This window comes from Eremomyces bilateralis, assembly GCF_010015585.1.
Source record: "Eremomyces bilateralis CBS 781.70 unplaced genomic scaffold P152scaffold_7, whole genome shotgun sequence".
NCBI lineage: Eukaryota > Fungi > Ascomycota > Dothideomycetes > Eremomycetales > Eremomycetaceae > Eremomyces > Eremomyces bilateralis.
Window position 1 is genome coordinate 767570 of NW_022985073.1, and position 23774 is coordinate 791343.

A 23774-nucleotide genomic window follows, 5' to 3' on the forward strand; every position below is an offset into this window, starting at 1 on the left:
GCCTTTGAATGCCCAAGAGTCGGGGCCGTGTATACCACCTCCATGTCCCAAGCGATGGAGGTGGACTGCCTGAAGAGTTGGACAAAAAGAGAAGGTGGTTGAAATAAGTACACTAATTATAGTATGCGTAATAGCCGGTCGGCTCATATTACCCACTCCGCTCCCGTAATTAATACTGTACGTAATTAGCTACTACAGTTAGACCTCGTTATAAGAATACGGGTATATAGGAATATCGGGTTACAGGAATAGGTTTCGCCAGATTTTCGTCAAAAACCTAGTATATTGCTCGTTACAAGAATTATAAGAATATTCCAATCTTAAAAGTCAATATTCTTACAGGATTTAGTATTTTCCTAGTATTTTGCAGGGAGGAGTCAGAGAGTCTGGTATCGGTAATGGTTTCTAGTCACGTGTAATTATAATTGTGGGTCCTAATCACAGTCCTCTAAGTATGGACATACTAAATAATGCCAAGATCGTAAACTCCATAGGAATATCTCGTTATAGGAATACAAAACCCTCGTCTCGGAGGTATTCTTATAACGAGGTTTTACTGTACTGTACCGGTGCCCTGCATGCATTTCTGTGCTAGGAACGGGAGCTACGAAAGTACCACATATTCTCAATGCGCGTTCGTTTGAACGACAACCCATATATCGCTGGATACCCATCTACTGGAAGCACGCTCTTCTCGTTCTCTTGTCATACACCAGCGGAGTCCATCTCGCTAGGTGATCGTCTGACCAAATTGGGCTTCGGACACGAACCACTCGAACATCGGATTGGTTCTGGACTCCTGTGTATCTCAACCGCATCGATCGAGACATCCAGTTGTGCGATGCCGATGCTTGGATCCTCGTTCATGAGGTATTGAATGAGAATGGTCTGTTGGCCAAGCATCGGTGTGATGTCGCCATGCATTTTGTGGCGTCTTCATCGGACAGGAATTTCATGACATCTGGAACTGGATGTATTCGCCGACGTCATGCGTTTCATCTCAGCTATTTCGTATCGAGTCTTTCACTGATTTGAACATCTTCTGTCCCTTCTATATTGGTATTGTGTACACGTTGTTGCTCCAGAATCCTCGCCTTGATGCCCTATTTATTGTCGAGTTGATTCGATCTTGAATGTCAATCCTGAAGTTTTCGTGTGCTTTTCCTTTCGGATGGCTTTGAGCTGCGTCGTTTGTATCGCTTCTCCATTGCCATCTTCGTCATCTATCTTGGAGCCCTGCCGTTCAAGCATTGTGGCGTTCAACTTTTCCTGAATACATTAATCCAATGTCTATCGTATCCGATTGTCCGGGATTCATTGGTTGGATAAGATCTAGGTCATGCACGCGATTGCGACATTCCCCGCACAGCTTGACAGCCAAGTTCGAGTTCGCTGGCCGCGCTTGCTGAGGAGTGATAGTGACGATAGACGTGAGTAAGGCAAGGACTGCCGATCTGTCCAACGCTATTGCAGTTTTGTGACCCAACATATATGACGCAGCATCGCTCTGTAAACATGTGAAGCTACGTTTCACCACAACCCTTTCAAATAGTCTACCACTTCTCTACGTGACTTCAAACTTTGAGGCATCATCGATTATTCTTCTCGTATTGCAATTTTATTTAGTTAATATATTCAACGCTCATCATGGCGAAATTCACCCTGGGGAAGCCGGAGGGCGAGGCGGGGAAGGCATGGTATGCCACGCTCCTATCGTTCGCAAGACGGCATGAATAACATTTAGATAGGCCAGCGATCATAATTGGTCTGTTCGTGGCGCTTGGTGGAGTCCTTTTCGGGTATGCCTATTGATACCCAATGACAAACACAAGGAATGGCTCAATGCAAGCAGATATGACACTGGAACAATCAGTGGCATCCTCGAAATGGAGTACTGGGTCGATGAGATGAAGACCGATCCGATTGGTATCACCACTGGACAGCAATCTCTCATCGTATCCATTCTATCAGCTGGAACGTTCCTCGGTGCCCTTGCTGCTGCTCCGATAGCAGATATGATCGGACGTCGACTGGGTCTGATTATCTCAACCGGACTGGTGTTCAATCTAGGTGTCGTCCTCCAAACTGTTTCAATCGAACAAGACTTGTTTATAGCGGGCCGGTTCTTCGCTGGTCTCGGGGTCGGGTTGGTCTCGGCATTGATTCCAATGTATCAATCTGAAACAGCTCCCAAGTGGATCAGAGGCACCATCATTGGTGCATACCAGCTGTCCATCACGATTGGTCTGTTCCTGGCAGCCATTGTGAATAATGGCACGCAAGGTCGAGATGATTCGGGATCATACCGGATTCCAGTCGCAATCCAGTTCGCGTGGTCTCTCATCCTGGTCTCAGGGTCAGTTGTGGCATCGGTTCCGATGATCCTTCGTCGCTTACCATCCTTCTAGGTTGATAATCCTACCCGAGACTCCAAGATACCTCATCAAGCAGGGGAAAGATGAAAAGGTAAGATTCATAACCTTGAAACTCGTGATGTTACACCACCTCTGATGGGTCATCTAGGCCGCTATTGCTCTCGGCAGACTACGACGGCTTGATCCACATGACCCAGCAATTGAAGAGGAACTGGTGGAGGTTCGAGCCAATTACCGGTACGAGATGTCTATCGGCAAAGCTTCATACAAAGACTGCTTTAGGGGCACTGTCCGCAAGCGGCTTATCACCGGTTGCTTGCTGCAGGCGCTCCAGCAGTTGTCTGGCGTGAACTTCATTTTCTACTACGGGACGCAGTACTTCAAAAGAGCCGGATTTCAGGACCCATTTATCATTCAGGTCATCACCAACAGTGTCAACGTTGCGTCGACATTCCCCGGCTTGTACCTCGTGGAGAAGATGGGACGTCGAGGATTGCTTCTCTTTGGCGCTATCGGAATGGCGGTCTCCCAGTTCATTGTAAGTCACGGCAGCGTTGTTGCAGTGATCCAGGGTGAACTAACGCATCCATGCAGGTGGCAATTGTCGGTACAGTAGCCGGAACCAGCGATCTCCCCGCACAACGTGCAGCCATTGCCTTTGTTTGCATCTACATTTTCTTCTTCGCCGCATCCTGGGGGCCCGTTGCTTGGGTTGTGACTGGCGAGCTGTTCCCCTTGAAGGCAAGAGCGAAATGCCTCTCCTTTACCACGGCGTCCAATTGGCTGTTCAATTGGGCCATCGCTTATTCCACGCCATACCTCGTCGATCCTGGCGACAACAACGCGGACCTGGGAAGCAAAGTGTTCTTCATCTGGGGTTCCTTCTGCGCAATTGCCATCGTTTTTACCTACGCGATGATTTACGAGACGAAGGGTCTCACGCTTGAACAAGTGGATGAGCTGTACGGCATCGTCGGCAAGGCATGGAGGAGCCAGGAGTTTAGGCCTGCTGTGCGCTGGGCCGATATTGATGACAAAGAAGAAGGTGGAAGAAAGAGAAGCCTTGCAGAGATCACCGCAGACCAGGAGAGACTGAGGAGCGTCGTTTCACAGAGTGCTGGGAATGAGAAAGTGTAAGAAATGTTTGAGCTCAGGGGCTAGGACGAAACGGGACGACTGCAGTGTGACTCAGTGGTAATGCGGCGATTATGATGTTTGAATAGCCAAAGGTCATTTTTCACAACGTCGGAATTCGGAAGGCAGGGTGATTGTTTGCTGAAAAATCGTCACTCAATGCACCGGATCTCGGATTCTTCTGTGGAGTCGGATTCTCTAGAGGGATGCTCCTGGAAGGGCATACTCTGATACTCATCCCTATCGTGCATTGCATAAACTACATGGCACGATTGGTCGATACATGTGCAGGAGAGTACTGGGTAGTGGGTATGGTTTCTGTTGACTGTTGCTGTGATTTGTTTAACTATCAGTGTGTATGTCGCTGTCTATCCTAGAATGGCTACTCTGCCCGTCCCCAGACCCGACGCGTCTACCCGCGACCGTGTCAATCTGCGAACCCCCAATCCTCCTGTTTTAACTTTCGGTCCAGCATCACGGTAAAGCGCTAGCATGTCATCGGTATAGACTCATATAATAATAGAACATTCATTTCCTCTTCAGTGTTTTTTGAAGGTTCTGGCTGGCAAATTCCGTAAGATGGCCGCCCCCATCTCACCCAAGCACCATCAATCTGAAACAGGTTGTAAGAATTCCCACCTGGCGGAACAACGGTCAGCCGTAGGGCAAGGTTTGAACAAATTATTCAATGAACAACATTTTTTTATGCCATGCATAACAGATTAACAGTGGTGCTAACTGCTATTGACCTATTGTGCATTAATGTTGAGAACGAGCCGGAAAGCGAGCGGTGTGATGAGATTCTGGAGCTGACATGCGGATTCATTTTAGGTGTCGTCGCGTAGATCGCGATACTGCGGAGGCTTCGACAGGGGAAACTGGGGAAATCATGAAGCATTGACTTGATTACCTGATCATCCCCAGGATCTCGAATTCCGGTCACATAGTATAAAACTTGGCGACTATCAAAGTCGAAATCTCGAAATACGTGGGAAAGCGACTCGTTTCTTCGCTTCGACAGATACCTGGACTAATAACTGTTCCAACCGAAGTCTCCGACCCGGCTTCTGGTGATAACCGAACCTCTAGCGGAATCGTTGTCGCGGCGGTGTATCATATTCCGGGGCTATCCGCTTGACACGCCAGTCAGTTCGACTATATATTATATCTTGATGGTAGGAGAGTCAAGAGACGCGATGGATCCCCCTAAGGAGGAAAAGTTGGTAATTAGAAAGCGCACCCGAGCAACGGGTCCGAGAGTCAAGACCGGATGTTTGACGTGCAAGTAAGTGATCGAGAACCGATCCGGAACTCTTCATTTCACTAACTCGCTCCAGATCTCGACATTTGAAGTGCGATGAACGAAGACCAACCTGCTTCAGGTGAGGCTCAAACCAGATCAAGCTTATTGCTGCCATTTTGGCTGTTCGCTTTCTCAGAACTTGATCCTAATAGCATATAGGTGCGAAAGAGGAGGGCTGAACTGTGCTGGCTACGGTTATAGCTTGACTCCGAAAAGTATTCTTGGCTCCAGCAGTCCTTATTCGGTAACACATATCCCAAGCCCGCTGCGCGACCATGAAGCCTTGCTTCCTAAAGAGAGTCGGGCGATCGAGTACTTTCACGTCAAAGTGGCACCCCACTTGGCCGGCCATTTCCATCAACGATTCTGGACCGAAGGCGTTCTCCAAATGAGCGCTCGTCACGTTGCCGTGCGGCATGCACTAATATCTCTATCTACCATGTTCGAAACAGACTTGCTGAGGCATTCGTTGCAGGATGTTCCCAAAGAGAAGGAACAATACGCCCTCGAAACCTTCAATGCCGCCATTCGGGACCTTCTTACCATGCTTCACGACCCGACAACCGTTTACGTTCCATTAGCAGTATGCATCATATTCGTTTGTCTCGACAGCATGCGCATGAATAGCAAAGCAGTCGTCAAGCACGTCGAAGGAGGGATCATGTTGCTCAATATGTGGTTTCGACACCAACAACGGCGCCTGCCGCTACAACCAAGTCTAACCGCCTCCGATAAGACATTGATGGAGGAAGTTCTTATTCCAATCTTTACCTGGCTGGGTATGATGGCTACAACATTCGGCCGTCCCGGTCTTGTCCTGGACCCCGGGCTCACACAGCCGATATCAGACGGCCCGGCCCCGGCCATGGAGTCTTTGGAGCAGGCAATATCTGTCTTCATGAGAGATGTGACCGAGGTCTTCGGATTCTCTGCAGCTATGGCGGAGATGAAATTCCAATCTACAGTCGACGACAAGATCATTGCACAGCATGAACGACTCCAAGGGGCTGTACATAATTGGAAAGTGGATTTCGACCGTATGGTCTCGAAAAAATGGTCGACGTGGACTCCGTCTTCAATGCTAAGCATTGGTATGGTCAATGCTATCCATCTTAGCATCCGATATTGGCTTGAAGGTTGTGCAGCTCCGACAGAGTCCATCTGGGATGACTACAAATCGGTGTACGAAGAAATACTTGGATTGGTTGAAGACGTAGTCCAAAGCACAAGGATGGTTCCGGAACATCGAGTTCGATCTTTCCACTTCGAGATGGGATACATCCCCCCGCTTCAGTTTGTGCTCTGGCGTTGTCGATATCCTCAGATCCGACGGAAAGCCCTTCGCATCCTCCGGGACCTCCCTCGCCAGGAATGTCTCTTCGACTCCAAGCAGATTGCAGTCCTCTACGCCCAGGTGATCTCCCTGGAGGAAGAATCACTCGGTATACCGTTAGGGGAGACCCCCAGTGATGACCAACTTCCTCCCGAGAGCTCCCGGATTCATCGCATCGACTTTCCCCCTCTTCCGCCTACTTCCCGCGGTCGACCTGTCAATTTTCTCTCTCGACCCAATGGTCTCGATGGCGGTTGGCATGTGAGATCACAATATCTCGGATTGAAGGAAATGGAGTTCCTACGATGGTTTGACATGAAATCGGGCACGATATAATCCTAACTCGGGTATTTCAACCGAGAGTGCATTTTAGGCAAATCGATCGCCGCAATCTGTTCCAAAAAGAGTCACTAGGTGCATTCGCGCGCTGCATCATTTCATGCGTTGGGAGTCTCGACTGCACGTTTTGTAAGCAGCTGTTGTTCATCACAAGACTCGGGACTCGTGGAAAACAAAGTCACCGATCATGATCTGTCAACAAGAATACTTTCCCGACCAGGAATGGCTTACAAAGTTGCAATCGCATCTTATGCAGGGAAACCAAAGCAATCTAGTTCATTGAGATTCGTGCCTTTCGGCTTCTGCAGGTCCAGGCTGTCAATTGGCAATTTGGCATTGGTGCCACATGTTGGGTCCCAGTTGAGCCTATTGGCCTTGCATTGTTGAAGTTTCCGAACAGCCTGGTTGCTGGAAGCTTTATGCCCTATTTCCATAGCGGTCTTCACATGCCCTGGTGCAAGATGATAAGCGAGTTAGCGTTAGGGCTATTTCCCACAGCGAAAGAGTTCTATGCTCCGTTGAGGCGGAGATCAACGCCTGCCTCCAGGCTACAGGATTAGAACCATTTTACGAAAATTGGAAAGCGAATGGGGTTGTGATATCCTGGAGTCTGTTAAATATGTCTTTCCGGCTTCAACCTTTCTAGTCCTCAAGCTACCGATAATAATACCGTTGACCTTATAGAGTCAGAGAATTCTTCTGGCTCGAGTCGAACTGCTACCGTGCCGTCTCTCTTAATAGTTAAGAGTCCGCCCCCCCCCCCCCCCCCGCAATTCTAGCTTCGGCCCCCCACAAGTCAGCAACAAGCTAACAACATGTGAATTGCGAAGAGAGGCGTATGCGGATGATCGTCAGGGCGAATATTGGCGAACGTTGAGCTAATGTACTCCGACTACCACTAGCTTTTCTCGACCATGGAGCCGAGTACGGAAGTAGTAGATTTCCGGATATCTCTCGAACTGTCAACTGTCAAACGCCCACGACCTCGACTCTTCAATTCTTTATGTGATAAAATACCGCCGTTCAAAGACAAAAATTGGAGCCGTTTTGTGCAACTCGATAGGAATTGCAATGGACGACAGTCCCCTTTCCCAAATTTATTTATTGGAGCCCCACCGTACTCTATTCAAGATGCGCGACGGTCGAGCGTTGAGAAGTCAGGGCTGGAAGCTGCAACACCAGATCCCGAATACAAGCATCTAACGATCCACACTCCCCAGACTTCATCCAGCCCTGAGCGACAGAACCCCGTGTACAATTCCATGGGAAATCATGGATAAGGAGAATAGGCAATGCCCGATGAGATCATACTAAGTGAAGTTAAAATTACTTCCGACGAAACTGCCGGATCCAAAACGCTCAGATATGGTTTTATTTCTACAAACAAAATCCCCCCTGTCGATACTAAGGGTGAAACGAGCCTGGCGTGCCTAGTAACCAAAGGTCGCGCTCTAGCATTACTTCATATTCGGTATATATCACCGAGCATCATTTTGTAGGGGTTAATCCATGTGAAAATACGCTACTACTACATATCCGGGAGTGAGTTCGGATGCAATTATCTCGAGGCTCGATCTTGTCTCCATATAAGTCTATCGAAATGCCCGTCCGCTTCACTGTTCGGTTGATGTTATCCAGTTCAACTGCTGGCTATCTTGACTTTCGTTAACAATGGCTCTTTCCAAGGCCTCTTTGGCGCTCGTTCTGGCTTTGTTTTCGGCCAAATCTTTGCAAGCTCCGACGCAGTCAACGGTGAACGCATGCAATGCCATCAGCAAAGCTATCCCAGGCAAGCTCTTCAGTCCCGGGTCATCAGGATACAAGGAGGAGAACGAAGATTACTGGAACGCCGGACTTTCAGACCTGAAGCCGGCCTGTATCCTGAAGCCGACCACTCCCCAGGAAGTTGGTAAAGCTTTCCAGGTTCTCGGGGAATTTACGGATGTGAACTTTAGTGTCAAGAGTGGTGGACACGACCCGAATCCTGGACATTCTAGTAGCCAAGATGGCGTTCTGATTGCACTGAGCAAGATCAAGGGAACGACGTATGATAAAGCTACTAACCTAGCTCAAGTCAAGCCTGGAGGGCAGTGGGCGGATGTCGTTGGCCCATTGGAAAAGTTCGGCGTTACTGCGGTCGGGGGCCGTCTAGGTAAGAATGCTTCCGTATTGTACATGCCTTGTCTGACTCCATTCCAGATGTTGTGGGAATTGGTGGGTATTTGGCTGGAGGAGGACTTTCCTTCTTGTCGGCGCAATACGGAATGGCTGCAGATGTATGTATGGCTCGAGCCAACCGAAAAAGCTTGCTAAGAATTCTAGTCTATCGTCGGATGGGAGCTGGTCACAGCGAATGGCTCAGTTATCAACGTTGATGCGAAGACCCAGCCAGACCTTGCTGTGGCGTTGCGTGGTGGTGGCAATCAATATGGTAATTCCCAGACACCGCCCAAGTGATGATCCTTCTCTAACAGGAGCTAGGTGTTACCACCAAGTTTTCCATTGAGGCCCATCCCATCGGAAAGGTCAGTAATAGCACAATAATCAGGAAAGAATAATGGTACTAACGAAGATAAGGTCTGGGGAGGTATACGGATATATGCTGGCTGGGCCGAGCAGGAAGTCTTCGCAGCCCTGCATGATTTCATCGGCAATAACAACAAGGATCCGAAGGCCGCAGTCATTGTCAACTCTAACAAACTCGTTAGTGGAGTTGCAATCTATATGATATTCTTCTTCTATGACGCCCCCGAGGCTCCAAAGGGTGCCTTTGGAAAGTTCGAAGATATCAGCGACCTCTTGGATATGACTGGGACATATACATACCCCGAACTCGTGAGTGGCACTGGTGCCAATTCAGAAGATATCGCTGACCAACGCAGCTCACGAAAAACTCGATGGGAGCAGATAGCCTCTCGAACAGAGCGTCTTTCCGCGTAAGAAACATCCATCGAGAGGAAAGAAGAAGCTGACCAGTGTCCCAGAGCATCACTCTCCCTCGCATCCCTTCCAGACCTCAGTTCTACCGAGAAATTGAGGCCCAATGGGAGACCATCTTCAAGGACTATGCTCAATCTCACCCTGGCTCGATCGTAGTTATCGCATTCCAGCCATTCCCGGCCATCCTGGCCAAGAACAGCGCCTCCCGTGGCAGTAACTCGATGGGCTTAACAGCAAATGACAAAGATCGCTTCGTCCTTGAGATCACGGGACAATGGTCATCCGCCGATGACGATAATACCATCTGGGATCTGTCAAAGCAGCTCACCGACTGGATCGAGGAACAGATCCCGCAAGTAACAACTCCTGAGAGTGAACAGTACTTGCCGCTGTTCATGAATGACGCGGCCTTCAGCCAGGATGTCTTTGGATCATATAAGGACGTCGAAAAGTTCAGGGCCCTGCAGAAGGAAATGGATCCTACTGGCTTCTTTTCCAAACGCGCAGGCGGGTTCAACGTTTAGTTGCAACCGAAGGCTGTTCTCAGACCTGGCCCAAACCAAGGCTTCTAGGGACTCGAGGCGATAGCGGACATTCCATAATATAATTCGTCGCCGGGGACTGACTGTTTATATTATTCTCGCCATTAACTCCCATAGAGAAGTTTACATGTAGCACACTATCGATGTCAGCATATAATCTTTGTTAAATTTGATCGATCTTGTTATGATAGTACAATTTATGTCCCGGAAAACCCTAGAGCACCAGAATTTGACCAACCCCTGACAAGACGAAGCCCAATGGATCCTATAGACAGGGCTCAAAAGCGTCATATCCAGCCTAGGATGGGAGGGTGAGGTTGTCTCATAGCTTGGAGCTAGTTGAGTCGGCACCAAAGACAACCAGTTTATCCAACACTGATATGCTCCTCCAGTTTTCCGTTTCAATCGAGGCTTTTGGTTGCTTTTCGCCGATCCACCTCTTTGAAACCTCGACCATGACAGGATGGTTGTCCCTTTGCGCGTCTCCGACAAGGCAAACTGTTGACACAATCCAAGAGAGGGAGTTAAGCAGTTCTCTTCCGCGGAATCGCAGCTCCTCGGTCTGTAGTCCAATCCACACCTCTTCCAGCCTCTTGAACTCTTGCATCACGAGCTCAGCAGCGCTCCCCCATTCTTCGGTCCAGGTGTTCGTATTCCGGGCAACCCATCCTCCTAATGCTTTTAGAATAGGGACCCCTCCTTTCCCCTTCATCACACGAGCCACATCGGTGCCCATAATATCCGTCGTACCTTCCCAGATGCTATTCACGCTGGCATCTCGATAGATTCTCGAAACGTTGAACTCCTGTTCATCCTCCAGGTAGCCAACGCCACCGAGGGCCTCCATGCACTCCTGCAACGCGCCAATTGACAATTTGGAGCACTGCCCTTTCATCACCGGCAACAGCAAACGTAGCAGAGCCGTCGCCTCTTTAACATCCTGAACCGGGGCTGTCTGCATCGCTTCTCCGCTCTTCTCATATGCCCCCGGGTTCTCCACGATGCCCATCAAGGCCACGACAAAGTACCCCAAGTGCATCATTGCAGAATACGACACGGTGATTCTCGCCAAGGTGCGCAGATGTGACGGCACATCAGTCAGCAGTACTCCACCATCCACCTTCCTCACACGTGCATACGCCCGCGCGATCGCAAGTCCACGACCCCAGTATGACAACGCCGTGATCCCTGTATACAACCGCGTGATGTTCAGCACCGACGCAATCTCCCGCACCCCATGGCCATCCTGCCCGACCATCCACGCTCGCGTATCGTTCAGCACCAGCTCGGCAGTTGGGACGGCCCGGGTGCCGAGCTTTGGCTTGAGGCGCTGGATGGCGATGCCGTTGAGTTCGGACGGGAGCGGGTTCGATGGTGAGGTGCTAGCGCGGCGCATCGGGGCGTAGAAGGCGGAGATGCCGGCGGGGGTCTTGGCGAGGAGGACGGCCATTTGGGAGTCGGTGGCACTGCTGAACCATTTGAAGCCGGAGACGGTGTAGGGTCCGAGAGGAGAGCCATGCGCATCGGTGAATGAGGAGCTCGCTGGCTGTGGCGCGTAGGTTGCGACTGTCTCGGTGCCTCGGACATCGCTTCCGCCGGACCGTTCCGTCATCCATTGTCCACTTGTCCATCCATTTTCTGGGTCGCGGCTCGTAAGGTGCTGGTAGGCCGCGCGGAATACCTGCTCTTGCTCTAGTGATAATCCGCCTTTGGCAAGGTGGTTGCTCAGGAGTCTTGCAGCTCCATCGGCCATTGCTGTGGGACATGTGACGCATGCGTTGCTCCCGGTCCATAGATGATACTTCACGAACTGATACATCCGGCTATGGTGTCCTTGCGCCTCTTCGTATGCGATTGCGAGGATTCCATGCTTTATGCCGATTTTCTGGAGCTCTTGCCATCCTCGACTGGTATCTAGGGTGGTTCGTGGAACGCCGAAGAGACTATGAGTCGATACGGTTGGTGGGTTCCGCTCCGCATCTGCGACTAGCGAGAAGACATCGGGTGAGACGACGTAGGCGCCAAACGCGGATAAGTCGGGTTCGATGGCAGTTTGTATTGGTTTTGGGATGTATACTTGCAAAACCGTTAGTAGCGCATCCAGTAGGACAAGAGACAACACTTACAGTTGTAAATTCTGTTCAAGAAGAAGTCCTCCGTCAACTGATTCCCCAACTTCGGTGCTGTCTGGAAGAAGCCTTCCGTTCCGCTAGATGGTCGTGGAACCGCCATGTCTCTCCGTCGGAACGCATGTTCGTATCGTTCTAGCAAACGAGGGGGTTGCAAGGGATAGATATAGCAGTCCACATGGCGGGCAGACATCTGAAGATCAGCAGAGCTCTGGAACGCGCTTAAAGATGGGGTAAGATGACGCCTGAGGTCTACGCCCATTGGCTAGAATATCTCGCCAGTAGCACAACAGTCATATGACGGGAGAACGAGCACAACAGGAAGGTAACTAAGTTAATTTTAGAGTTAAAAAAACAATAGTAATCATCGTGGAGAATGCAACAAGGACTGCTGAAGGTCTATCTATAAGTTGACGGCGGCGTGTAGTCTGTCAAATCCCCACCATAATTGGCCCGCTGTCATCCCTCTGTTCTCTCAAAGGTCCAAAGAAATATGAGGGAAGGGCGTGTCTTCTTTCAGATTTGCCATCTCGTTCAGTATCCATAATGCCACTATCATGTACTTCCTCGAGGGTACATCCGAATCCATCCCCGAACGCCAAAAACCTGTTCTCGTAAAACACATCATAACACATTTTCGACGCCGAGAGCGTCTATCTAGTGTTCATCGGGTCGTTCAGTCAATTACAGTCCATTGGGTCAACACCTCTTTCTCCACCCATCACAACCGTACTGGGCTGCTTCGATCGCCCCCCGAAAGGGGTACGTCCTTGTGATGACTTGTTTGCTGCTTGCTCGCAGGTGGGGCAGTTCGTCTGCGCAAACCGCCGCATCGTGTCCATTGGATTGCATGGCATCCCGGCGTTTGCGACTGCAAGAGGACAGAAAAGCGGCTTGATGTCGTCGGTAGCATGGCCGCAGAGGTAGGCCAATTCCCGTTGTTGGCACATGATGAGGTTCGGACGTTCGATGGGGGTACGCTAGGAGCTGCTGATCCGGTAGCTTCCTCGACAGGGATTCGAAATAGGAAGATGCTGTGGGAGTCAATTTGAGTCAATACCGAGTTCGTCAGGAGGAAAGGGGTTAGATAAATGAATGAGAGTGGCTTCGGTTCGGGCTGATTTGTGATAATGGTGACACATCAAGAATATTTGCGACGAGGGAAGACACCTAGCAGATGATCCATATGATGAGTGAGCATCCCGTGCAATCCCATGCTCAGTAGTATGATCCATAGAATAGGTGATGAGGGGAGAAGAGAGGAGGTGCTCAACCTACCTTGGTTTCTCTGGTATATATCGAAATCGTGGTGAGACAAATGCTTCAACCCGAGATGGTTCGATGCAGGAAAAGCACGAGAGCCACGGGCGCTTGCATGTCCTTTGTGGTATTGTACTGCGTAATATCGACAGCCGACGACCAGTATACCGTCCTGGGTGTTGTTGGTGAAGAGTAGCAGCTTGATTTCAGGGCGTCTAAACGTCTCAGCCTGGTTTGTTCCATCGATTGCCCTTTCCCGTTCGAAGACAGCCAACACCTTCTAGCAAACACGGAAGGAAAGCAGCGAATCAGAAGAGATCAAGTCTGGAAGGAGACTTTCTGTTCTTTTCGATACAGCTGATGTATGGGAATGTGTAAGCGGATCGTTCTCCTACATGTATGATGTGACTATATGAGGTATCAGCACCCAACAATGTCTACAACGTTGTATAATAGGAAATTTGTTTTGCGATTTGGTAAACACTGAAGCTATTGTTTCTTGACAACTGTGTCAACATCGTAACACGACCTCCATGACAGGAATGTCGATAAACAAACGTCAAATGGGATTTGGGACGACAGTGGAATTCAACTATTCAAGGATTCGGGGTCACGTGCGCCCCCTGGCCAATTCAACGACTTCGAAGTCTATTGTCAGCGCTCTGTTCGAAGCTGATCGTCTTTTCATTAAGTATCGCTACCACTATTCTTGCGCGCCCCTAGGTTTAGGTCCTGCCACGGTATATTAATTTATAATCTTGCTAGGCACTAGCAGGCTTTAGATATTAAAAGCCCGCCGGAAAGTGTTGTTGACCAACCTGCCGGACGATGTTCTGATCTGTATCTTTGAGTATGTCGACTCTGCCTCAACCCATCCAGGCTAATATCATTTTAGGGACAGATCTCTATCAACTGAATATTTGCCGGCCATTCGTCTTGTGAACAGCCGTTTCGTGAATATACATTCACTCAATAAGCGCATTTTCAAGAAGTGTAAACTTGTTGCGGACGTTATGAACCTTGGTCGGCGCAAAGGTCTCTTAAGAACCGTGATTTCGAATATTTTGGCCGTTATGTGCGAGAAATCACGTTTGAGTTGCCTTGGCGAACTTCGCCTAATATTGAGTTCGAGACGTTTAAATCACTCGAGTACGAACTGCTCAAGAGCCGGATCTACAATAAGGCTGTTGTTGTACCAGAGGTCAACGAAATCAGAGAACGTTTCGACCAATATCGAGTATTTGCAGAGGAGAACCAACAGATTGCCCAGGACGGTAGTATACCCGCAGCGTGGACTGAAATGCTGAAGCATTGCCCCAACGTGGGCACAATCGAGATCGACAGCATCTGGATGGAACCATTTGCATGGGATAATTTCCCGGAAATACGTCAAGATCATCTCAAGTGTGCTATTGTACCCTTGATTTTCACTGCCATTGGTGCCGGTATTCGACCAACATCGCTATCTGTCAATGGTCCCCTGAATTCGACTAGCCTCGAAGTCTCACACATTCCAAACTGGGAGCTTCTGGATCTAAGTCGCGTCGAGAAGCTTGCACTCGAGTACGACGACGTGGATGAAGATGGCCATGATAACAGTCCCGAATTAGCAACTGCTGACCTGGTCACCCACATTCTAGCGAAAGACCTAGACAGCTTGAAAAGTTTGAAGCTTGATTGTATCTACGAGGTTCCCACCTCCGACGCTGCTCCGCTTCCCAAACTCAAACACCTCAGCCTCGTATATGCAGCGCACTTGGATCCCAAACATGTTCGCAGCTGGTTTCTCAGTATGGAAGGGTTGGAATGCATTGACTTCAGCGGTGTCAGTTTCTGGAATTCCCCGGGTAGCGATTGGGGATACGTATTCGAGGCCATTCGCGATCACCCTAGTGCTATCACATTGGACTTTGAGAATATCATTTCATATGGTTGGGGGGAGTTCTTGGCGCACACCCGTGTACTTCCCGGGCGGGAACTCGAGGATCTCCCAAGAGAAATTAATGGAAGCGATATCAACGAGGAAGGGGAAGGTGACGAAGTTGATGTAGAACAGATGCTTTCGGAACTAGATGTGGATTTTGAGGAGTTTGTCGCTGGACGCCTAGCATGAACTCAAGTAAGGCGCTGCAGTGGTTCTTCGATTAATGTTCCTAATCTTGTCTACGATCTCTAGCACATTTACGCCGGATACACGCAAGTTATTAAATTGTTGAGTAATTGTTTGTTTTTCCATCATGTTCCGCTGGATATCAAGGAGGAAACACCGCTTGCGCATTACGATTCAGTTTCTCAATGAAGATGTAGCTTATGAGCTTTCTAGCTGTCGTCTAGTAGAAAGTTTAATAGAGGAGCCTTAGACCGTCATTGTGCTATTCAGCCGAGTAATGAACTTCCTTTTCAGTGGAGTTAAAGTTCTCGAAGTTTCCTTAAAATAAAAGTAGTTATTCCACAAGCGAGCAGTGCATACATACAAGACACGGAGTCTTCGGCAGAACTCCCTCTTACTTCAGTACAATGTTCCCCTCCACAGTCCACAATTTGACTAGCTCAACCCATTTATCCACCAATCAATTGCTTCGTTCGGCCCTGTATCACGATGCGGGTGGGAAAAGCTCTAAGAGAAAGGGACATCGGTCGTTTTAAATGGGTGCGATTAGCCAACTTCCTTGGTGAAAAGTCCAATGAAATATTGCCAAGCCCGATTTTATGTATTTGGAGTAGATTCTAAGTCGTGATTCGCAACATTGGGCATATTTTGGTCTATTCGCTCCCTTGGACCATTGTATATCAAGCTCCTAAGATACCGCTCACAAAATGGTCACCATCACGAGGTTTGAAACGAGAGATGTCAGGTTTCCGGTTCGTAGTTGCGCTTTTGCATATATCAGGGGTTCGTCCACTGGCTGACCCAAATCAGACATCTCTCGACAAGACCGGTTCCGATGCCATGAACACAGCTGGGGACTACAGTGCCGCATACTGCCTACTATACACTGACAGCGAACATGTTGGCCACGGGATGGTAATGCCAACCGCTCCATACGGCAACGTCTCGCAATGCTGTTAACACCACTAGACATTCACAATTGGCAGAGGCAACGACATCGTCGCGGCATGCATCCCATATATCGCGAAACATCTTGTCAGCAAGCCGCTTTCTTCCTTCACATCCAACATGGGCGCCACCTGGCGTACCCTCACCTCCGACTCGCAAATCCGATGGATTGGGCCGGAGAAGGGTGTCTCCCACCTGGCACTTGGTGCCGTCGTGAATGCGCTCTGGGATCTCTGGGCTCGGGTCGAGGGCAAGCCGATCTGGCAGCTCGTGGCGGACATGGCGCCCGAGGAAGTGGTGCGATGTATCGACTTTCGGTACGTGGAAGATGCGATCACGCCGCAGGAGGCGGTGGAGTTTTTGAGGAAAGCGGAAGTTGGGAAGGCGGAGCGGCTGGAGAAGGTGAGGCAAAATCGCGCCGTTCGGTGCTATACGACAAGCGCGGGCTGGCTAGGCTATAGTAAAGAGAAAATGAGAGAGTTGCTCCTACAATCGAAAAACGAAGGATTCCAGCACTTTAAGTTGAAAGTTGGAGCGTCGGTCGAGGAGGACATAGAGAGGTTAAAGATTGCAAGGGAGATCATCGGGGATGACGCGGTATTGATGGTGGACGCAAATCAAGTAACCCCCCTTCGCGCCTCGTCTAGAATTCTGTCTAATTTGGCTCCTAGATCTGGTCTGTCCCGCAAGCAATCGAGCATATGACCCAGCTTGTCCCTTTCAAGCCTTGGTTCATCGAAGAACCGACCTCCCCAGACGACATTCTCGGCCACGCCGCCGTCCTGCGGGCTTTGAGTGGTTATGGGATCGGAGTCGCTACCGGCGAAATGGCGCAGAACCGCGTGATCTTCAAACAGCTCCTACAAGCTCGAGCCATCACGGTCGCACAACCAGACGCATGCCGTCTAGGTGGCCTGAACGAGGTCCTTTGCGTCTTCCTCCTGGCGGCGAAGTTCGGCGTTCAATGCGTGCCGCACAGTGGCGGTGTTGGGCTGCCCGAGTATACGCAGCATATGAGCATCATTGATTACGTGCTTTTCGGTGCGGTGGGTCAACAGACGCCGAATGGAGATGGGCCACGGGTGCCGGAGGAGAGGCTGTTGGAGTACGTCGAGCATTTACATGAACATTACGAAGAGCCGGCGGAAGTGGAGGATGGATATGTGGTTACACCAACGCGGCCGGGGTATAGCGTGAACATGAAGGAAGAAAGTGCGAAGAAGTATGAATTCCCAGGGAAGGATGGTGTGAGCTGGTGGAGGTCAGATGAGGCGAAACAGATTCTTGACTCTGAATGGGTTTGAATGATAAAAAGTCGAAGAGAGGCGGCGAGTAGATTCTACTGCCCAAGGCCACATCATTGGGTCATACATAGAGATGATAAGGAACATATAATGCAAATCATAAAGTGGTCGCCGCAATTACCGTCCTTTGAATGACTGGCTGGAGTGAAGGCTTCTGTATGGGTACCATACTGCTCACTAGTGGTTTTCATCATCGGTTGTCGCGAGACTTTGGACATGTCCATCCCCTTCCGATGCGATTCTAATCGTGCCGGTTGCAGTGTTGCAGCCCAAGTTTGAATAGTAGCATATTTAACTCTCTTTCTGCCTGGACGAATTCAGTCATATCGTACAAATTGTACTGGCTAGTGGCTACCATCTCTTTCGTCAGGGATAAGGTTCCAAGAGAAAAACGGACCCTCTCATTACTCGGCCGGAGGAATCATAAAAGTCACCAGGAAAGCATAAAAAGGGAAGAGCATGACTCCGATAGTCTGAGGAAAAATAAGGCAAAGATATCGCTAGACGTGGTTGTATTGCGCGTCAAAGACTGATTCAACATCCATACCTTTCATTGACGCGACGCGCCGCGAGAATCAATGAGGCAATGCAAGATTCGGAACAGGACGTTAATGGGCTAACTTAGCGACAGAACTTAAAATATCCATAATATCAAATTGAAGAAGCGTAGGAATTTATGAGTTTCCTGGCGATGTACACTTTGTTGTGTACAGGAATGATAATGTCAGTATTATGGAAGGCGATTGTTGACGGTTGTTGACGAAGTGGGATGTGGACGTGGGGGGCTTTTGACACCAGTGGGGAATGATTTTCCGTCAGGTTTGATATTCTACACTTTGCAGTCCAAATAACTTCTAATCCAGTACACAACCCACAAACATACGCATATGGACGCATACCTTCTCCATTCTTCAACCTACCCCAAACCACGGTCCTCCCAAACACCGATCTCGACCTCATCAGTTCCTCCGACGCGCGCGATCCGCATGGATAGCCCATCAACCATCAACATGTCCACCATCTCCATCTCCACCCTCCAGCGCATCTCACCCAGCACCCTAGCCTCTCGCCTCTCCTCTCTTCAAGCGCCACTCTCTGACTCCGGAAGCTCCATCGCTGTCATCGATGTGCGCGATAGCGACTACATCGGCGGACACATCCTGGGGTGCCAGAATGTGCCATACGCCAACTTGGATTGGAAGATGCCGGAGTTGGTGCGTGAGCTGAAAAATAAAGATACGGTGGTGTTTCACTGCGCCTTGAGTCAACAGAGAGGCCCTAGTGCTGCCTTGCAGTATCTGAGGGAGAGGGAGAGGTTGCTGAGTGGAGAGGCTGGAGGGGAGAAGAACGTGCAAGAGGTGGTCGTGCTTGATGGAGGGTTCACGAAGTGGCAAGAGACGTATGGGACCGATGAGAAGTTGACGGAGGGATACCTGAAGGATATTTGGGCGTTCGGAGGTTAGTCAAACAACATTTTCACTTGTGCGATTGATGAGGTCCGGTTTACTGACGTGGGGAAAATGTAGGATTCAGTTGAAAAGTTAGCCAACTTTCCGCTATCTTTACGACCGGACGAGCTGTATTAAAATGATACGATATTACGACCAATTTCTCCGTTACAACTTGGCTGGTTTCCAGACCGGCTTCCTCTTCTCCACGAAAGCCCTCACACCCTCCCGCATATTCTCCCCCTTAGCCAACCGTCCTTGCCATACTTCCTGCCAGATCCGCGTCCCCTCCTCCGCACCACACCCCTCCCACCCCATCTTCACCCCCTCCCTCGTGATGATCACTGCATCCGGGCTATTCTCCGCCACCATCGTCGCCAACTCTATTGCCGCCTCCACCACTTTCTCCGCCCCCTCGTCCACCACCCGATTCACTAACCCCCACTCCCTCGCCTCCTCCGCACCCACTGTCCGGCCCGTCAATGCCATCTCCATGGCCCGCACCCTCCCCACCGTCCGTATCAGCCGCGGCGGCGCGCCGGCGAATGGAACCACCCCGCGCTTAACCTCCGGCAGCGCAAACGAGGCGTTTCGGTTGGCGACGACCATGTCGCAATTCACGATCATCTCAGTGCCGCCGCCGAAGCAGAGGCCGTTGACCGCGGCGATGACGGGCTTTAGGCCACTACGCCGGGAAAGGCCGGCGAAGCCAGCAGGAGGAGTGGGGCGTGTTGTACGTTTTTCGTTGTGGTTGTTCCACTCTGTGCAGTGTGAGGCGTGCAACTGAGCAGCGGGAGACGGCGTGCGTTGATCAATTACCTTTGAGATCTGCGCCTGCACAGAAAGCTCGTCCGGCGCCTGTGATGATGCCGACGCTCAGTTCTGGTTCCTCGTCGAGCCACTGCCAGACGTTGTTGAGCTCGACGTGACCCGCGCTGGGGATAGAGTTCAGTTGTTTTGGTCGGTTTAGTGTGACAAGAAGGATTTTAGGGGCGGGGAAGGAAAGTATCGCCACTGTGATAGTCGGAGGCGGGGCGGAGAATTTCGGTGCAAATGATATGGGAGCCATAGCCAGGTATCCAATGGTCAGTGATGACTCCTTACAGGCAGATAGCAGCGAGTCTCCTTTGCTGGCCTACCCAATGTCCAGGAATCGAAGAAGCACAGAGTATGGTAGAGTCGCCTACCTTGGATTCGGAACTTAGGCTGGGGATATATACCTAGCCCTAGATTCTTCGAAATCCGGGGATGTGGGGTAGGCCAGGTTTGGTCCCTGCACAGAATGGTTGTCATTCGCGTATCCGAGGCTCAGGCACCTATGATCCCTCTGATGATCTTCTTCATATACGGGTACAAGGCCGGAGGCTCGCAGTATACCTTCTGTGCGATTACCACATTGAAACATGCCACCATCACTCGATCAAGCCTTTTTTCTTATCTACTGTTCACCAAGAGAGATCATGAACCACTTTGTTGGGATTGATATTGCACGTTGATATTCGCAAGGCCATAAGGCCGCAAGGCATCGGTGCCTGAGCTGAGCACACGCTAAACCCCATTGGGATAGTTCTACGTCACTCATGGGAGGTTGGTGTTGCGTTCAGGGTCCAGTCTGGGCTACAGCCGTTACCGCGGCGCCTCGATCAGTCAATCTATGGAAAAGGGTCCACGCGACGCATCAATTTGTGTGAACTCGACTTTTTACGGCCTCAACCCATTTCCTTTCACCATCCGCATAGAATATGTGAGCCGCTACTCCTCGCCCGACTCGAAGTCCTCCATAGACCTCCTTAGAATTTGCGACACCCCTTCTCCTCCCGCACCGCAGTCTCAGACCACCTCGATCCGTTTCGTGAGGATGCCGCCATCCAAGGCACGGATACAGGCCGACGACTCGAAGCACGATGAGCCGTACAATCCGAAAGAGAAATCTAAAGCTTCGGGGAATGCCACTTCTGGCCGATCACGGAAGACGGCTGCGAACCAGGCCAATGGCAGCTCGTTGAAGAAGGTGATGACACCACCAGTGAAGATACCTTTGGTCAATGGAGCAACGGGAGAACCGGCAGAATCTGCGGGAGTACGTATTTAGTCGTCCGAACAATAAACCTGATCGAGTCTCGGGAATGAGGAGATTTTGGAATCAGCTAACATCATTTTCCTTAGATCGACTGGACGAAGGAAGAACTCGCTCTCCTCCACAGCTATCGCGATGCCTACAAACTCAGCACCCCATCCGCACACCCACGATCTCTTAGCCACATTCACCTCAATCAAGGCATCGGAAAATATTCCCCGACCATGTTGCGGGCGAAACCAAAGCGTGCTGTCACGAAAGACCAGCTCGCCCAGGCCGTTAGAAAACATTTCCGGGATATGCCCGTCAACGAGAACGAAACGATTGCCGAGATGTTGTATAAGGTGCAGAACTCAGGTTAGTGGGCGTACGGAATAATCGACCCGCAAAAATGCTAATATGAAGACTAGATAAAACATTTCGTCTAAAATTCCCTGCCACTAAGTCCAAATAGACGACCGATACCATCCATGATATCCCAGCATCTGCATATGACGCATCATCTATATCAGGATCAGGCGTTCGGGCATTGGGATGAAGGTCTATAAACGGGTTCTTGCTTTTTTACTAAGCTTTGCATGACCGGCGTTGGGTACCGGTTGGCTAGAAAGCTTAACGAAGGGTGCACCCCAGGCGCGGCTTTGGTTCGACGGCACTCATATTTTGCATCTGTCGCATGGATGATCACACCCATGGCAGTTTCTTGTTCTTATTTCCTTTCAATGTCATTTAGAAACTACTTCTCCCTTGGCATTTCAGGATCCTGACGAGTTTTCCCGAGATCCACCAGTTTGTTTTATCCTTTTCAAGGACCACTTGTGCTTAAAATTTTGTGTTGACCTTCTCGTTCTCATTTTGGTCATTGTCCATCATTGGAAGCAATATGCTACCACATCCTTCCTCGGCCCTCTCAAGCCAAATCGAGCTCAGGGAGAGAAAGAGTACACGGCGGAGACTGGAACGACTGTTTGGTCGATGATCTATCCAAACCTCGGCAGTATATGTGGTTCATAATTTGACTGCTCAGAGACAGGATGAATATAGTTATTCGGCCGTGATCGAGCTACACTTGTCAATATACATCCTCCTGGTTGTTTCAGTCGATCTGAAAGTCTTGGAGAACTACCCTAGCCACCTTGCACGATACCGCCGTTGAGTGTAAAACGATCGACGAACCCTTCCCTCCTCCGGAACACTGACAATGTTGTAGAATTTAACAATACGTGATTCGCCATAGTGTGTCATGCTGAGCTTGGTCCTACCTCTGCCATTACTCTCCTGCGCTCGTGTTTTCTCAATCTCTTTCTCACTCGTGCAATGAGTGTCGCGTAATCGAATAAATTGCGATGTTCCAACTATAGCCTGGGAAAAGCCTATCAAAGAAATGTGGCTCGTGACACTCGATTCAGTGGCTGGCTAATGATTTCATATTTCATATTCGACCTTACCCTGATCTCGATACTTAAAGGATCCTGTCTATATCCTTGGAATATTTGCTTGATAATACCCGGAGTAACTTGGACCCGAGTTGCGGCTTCCGAGTTGCGGCCTCTCAGCTACCTAGACCCGAGACACCGCTTAAGCCAGTCGGTATGATAGGTGTCCGTGGCTTCGTCGTATCTAGCAGAAAATCAGTCACACCTCGGTTCCGAACCCGGCCCGACGGCTGACTTTGACAGGTTAAGGAAGGGGAAGGTGTACTACATAGTATGGTTACGTGTTTGGCGACACAAGAGAGGGGGATGAATCAGGAATGGGGGCACAACATTACGATAGGTTAGGCCCTCAACAGATTTCGGAGTAAATTGATACAGTTAACAACGCGACTCTGCTGTTCAGGGGCCCAAGGGGGTTTCGGCGGGTCGCGCGACTTGGAGTAATTAAGGGTTCCCCGGCGGCGTGCACGGTCCCACCTCGTGCACGATTCTCAAAGTAACATCACAGTCAGTGTTTGAAGCTATTCACACCCATATAAATAGCATATATTAAAAATACTCATGGTATTGAGGTCTATGTAACAAGGAGATCATTTTGGCGTAATTTCGCAGTCCTGTAGGTGTTTGGGGAGGCGTCGAACACGCTGTGGGCGCGCCCGGTGCTCGCCTTCTTCTACCTTCTCCTGTACCACTTCTTCCCTAATTTGGAGGTCTTAGGGCTGTAGATTTTGGTGTAAAGAGGCTTGTATACGGGGTTTCTTGACGGTTGGGCGGATTTTCGACTCCTTTCTGTAGTTGTTGATCTGCTAATCGTGCCTGACGTAATGCCTCCTTCTCCTTCGCTATATGTGCCTTTTCTTGCTCGCGCAAAGTGCGTGCCTCTAGGCGCTGAATCTTCCTTTCAAGTAGTAACCTTTCTTTCTCCTCTTTTTGTCGCATCCTCTCTAGCTTTTTCTGCTGTTTTTGGACTTGGAGATCGGATTTCTCCTGCTCTTTTTATATCTGGAGTTCGCGAGCTCGCTGAACCTTCGAGGGACTAAAGAATTGGGCCTTAATACCATCGTTTTCAGCACGAAGGTCATCAAACACCGGTTTA

At 49.9% G+C, this 23774-nt stretch overlaps 9 protein-coding genes across 9 annotated transcripts; 7 read left to right on the forward strand and 2 right to left on the reverse strand.

Moving 5' to 3' along the window:
• Positions 1 to 1647: 1647 nt before the first annotated feature.
• On the forward strand, positions 1648 to 3893 carry P152DRAFT_481474 (general substrate transporter; the record flags this gene model as incomplete). The annotated part of the gene is made up of 6 exons (XM_033681821.1): positions 1648 to 1697; positions 1749 to 1799; positions 1853 to 2356; positions 2409 to 2466; positions 2524 to 2913; positions 2970 to 3893. 6 exons carry the CDS (start codon positions 1648 to 1650, stop codon positions 3510 to 3512), a joined length of 1596 nt encoding a protein of 531 aa, XP_033535011.1. The 3' UTR covers positions 3513 to 3893.
• A 492-nt stretch (positions 3894 to 4385) lies between these two features.
• Positions 4386 to 6607, forward strand: P152DRAFT_316985 (uncharacterized protein). Its single transcript, XM_033675194.1, has 3 exons — positions 4386 to 4794; positions 4847 to 4891; positions 4972 to 6607. The coding sequence occupies exons 1-3, from the start codon at positions 4682 to 4684 to the stop codon at positions 6479 to 6481; spliced, it is 1668 nt and encodes a 555-aa protein (XP_033535012.1). The 5' UTR covers positions 4386 to 4681; the 3' UTR covers positions 6482 to 6607.
• A 1548-nt stretch (positions 6608 to 8155) lies between these two features.
• Positions 8156 to 9948, forward strand: P152DRAFT_506968 (FAD-binding domain-containing protein; the record flags this gene model as incomplete). Its single annotated transcript, XM_033682509.1, has 7 exons — positions 8156 to 8636; positions 8684 to 8760; positions 8807 to 8915; positions 8966 to 9009; positions 9062 to 9319; positions 9367 to 9420; positions 9469 to 9948. The coding sequence occupies 7 exons, from the start codon at positions 8156 to 8158 to the stop codon at positions 9946 to 9948; spliced, it is 1503 nt and encodes a 500-aa protein (XP_033535013.1).
• A 340-nt stretch (positions 9949 to 10288) lies between these two features.
• On the reverse strand, positions 10289 to 12198 carry P152DRAFT_394810 (acyl-CoA dehydrogenase/oxidase C-terminal; the record flags this gene model as incomplete). Its single annotated transcript, XM_033676271.1, has 2 exons — positions 10289 to 12042; positions 12093 to 12198. The coding sequence occupies 2 exons, from the start codon at positions 12196 to 12198 to the stop codon at positions 10289 to 10291; spliced, it is 1860 nt and encodes a 619-aa protein (XP_033535014.1).
• A 2457-nt stretch (positions 12199 to 14655) lies between these two features.
• P152DRAFT_473113 (uncharacterized protein) lies at positions 14656 to 15468 on the forward strand (the record flags this gene model as incomplete). Its single annotated transcript, XM_033681205.1, has 1 exon — positions 14656 to 15468. One exon carries the CDS (start codon positions 14656 to 14658, stop codon positions 15466 to 15468), a length of 813 nt encoding a protein of 270 aa, XP_033535015.1.
• Positions 15469 to 16013: 545 nt separating this feature from the next.
• On the forward strand, positions 16014 to 17830 carry P152DRAFT_513620 (mandelate racemase muconate lactonizing enzyme family protein). Its single transcript, XM_033682809.1, has 4 exons — positions 16014 to 16217; positions 16276 to 16380; positions 16435 to 17034; positions 17085 to 17830. The coding sequence occupies exons 1-4, from the start codon at positions 16173 to 16175 to the stop codon at positions 17715 to 17717; spliced, it is 1383 nt and encodes a 460-aa protein (XP_033535016.1). The 5' UTR covers positions 16014 to 16172; the 3' UTR covers positions 17718 to 17830.
• Positions 17831 to 18727: 897 nt separating this feature from the next.
• P152DRAFT_394903 (Rhodanese-like protein) lies at positions 18728 to 19180 on the forward strand (the record flags this gene model as incomplete). Its single annotated transcript, XM_033676277.1, has 1 exon — positions 18728 to 19180. One exon carries the CDS (start codon positions 18728 to 18730, stop codon positions 19178 to 19180), a length of 453 nt encoding a protein of 150 aa, XP_033535017.1.
• A 153-nt stretch (positions 19181 to 19333) lies between these two features.
• On the reverse strand, positions 19334 to 20352 carry P152DRAFT_481480 (enoyl-CoA hydratase; the record flags this gene model as incomplete). The annotated part of the gene is made up of 2 exons (XM_033681822.1): positions 19985 to 20352; positions 19334 to 19926 (listed from the first exon to the last, which is right to left on the reverse strand). The coding sequence occupies exons 1-2, from the start codon at positions 20232 to 20234 to the stop codon at positions 19334 to 19336; spliced, it is 843 nt and encodes a 280-aa protein (XP_033535018.1). The 5' UTR covers positions 20235 to 20352.
• A 671-nt stretch (positions 20353 to 21023) lies between these two features.
• On the forward strand, positions 21024 to 21604 carry P152DRAFT_395645 (uncharacterized protein; the record flags this gene model as incomplete). Its single annotated transcript, XM_033676317.1, has 2 exons — positions 21024 to 21245; positions 21332 to 21604. 2 exons carry the CDS (start codon positions 21024 to 21026, stop codon positions 21602 to 21604), a joined length of 495 nt encoding a protein of 164 aa, XP_033535019.1.
• Positions 21605 to 23774: the final 2170 nt, after the last annotated feature.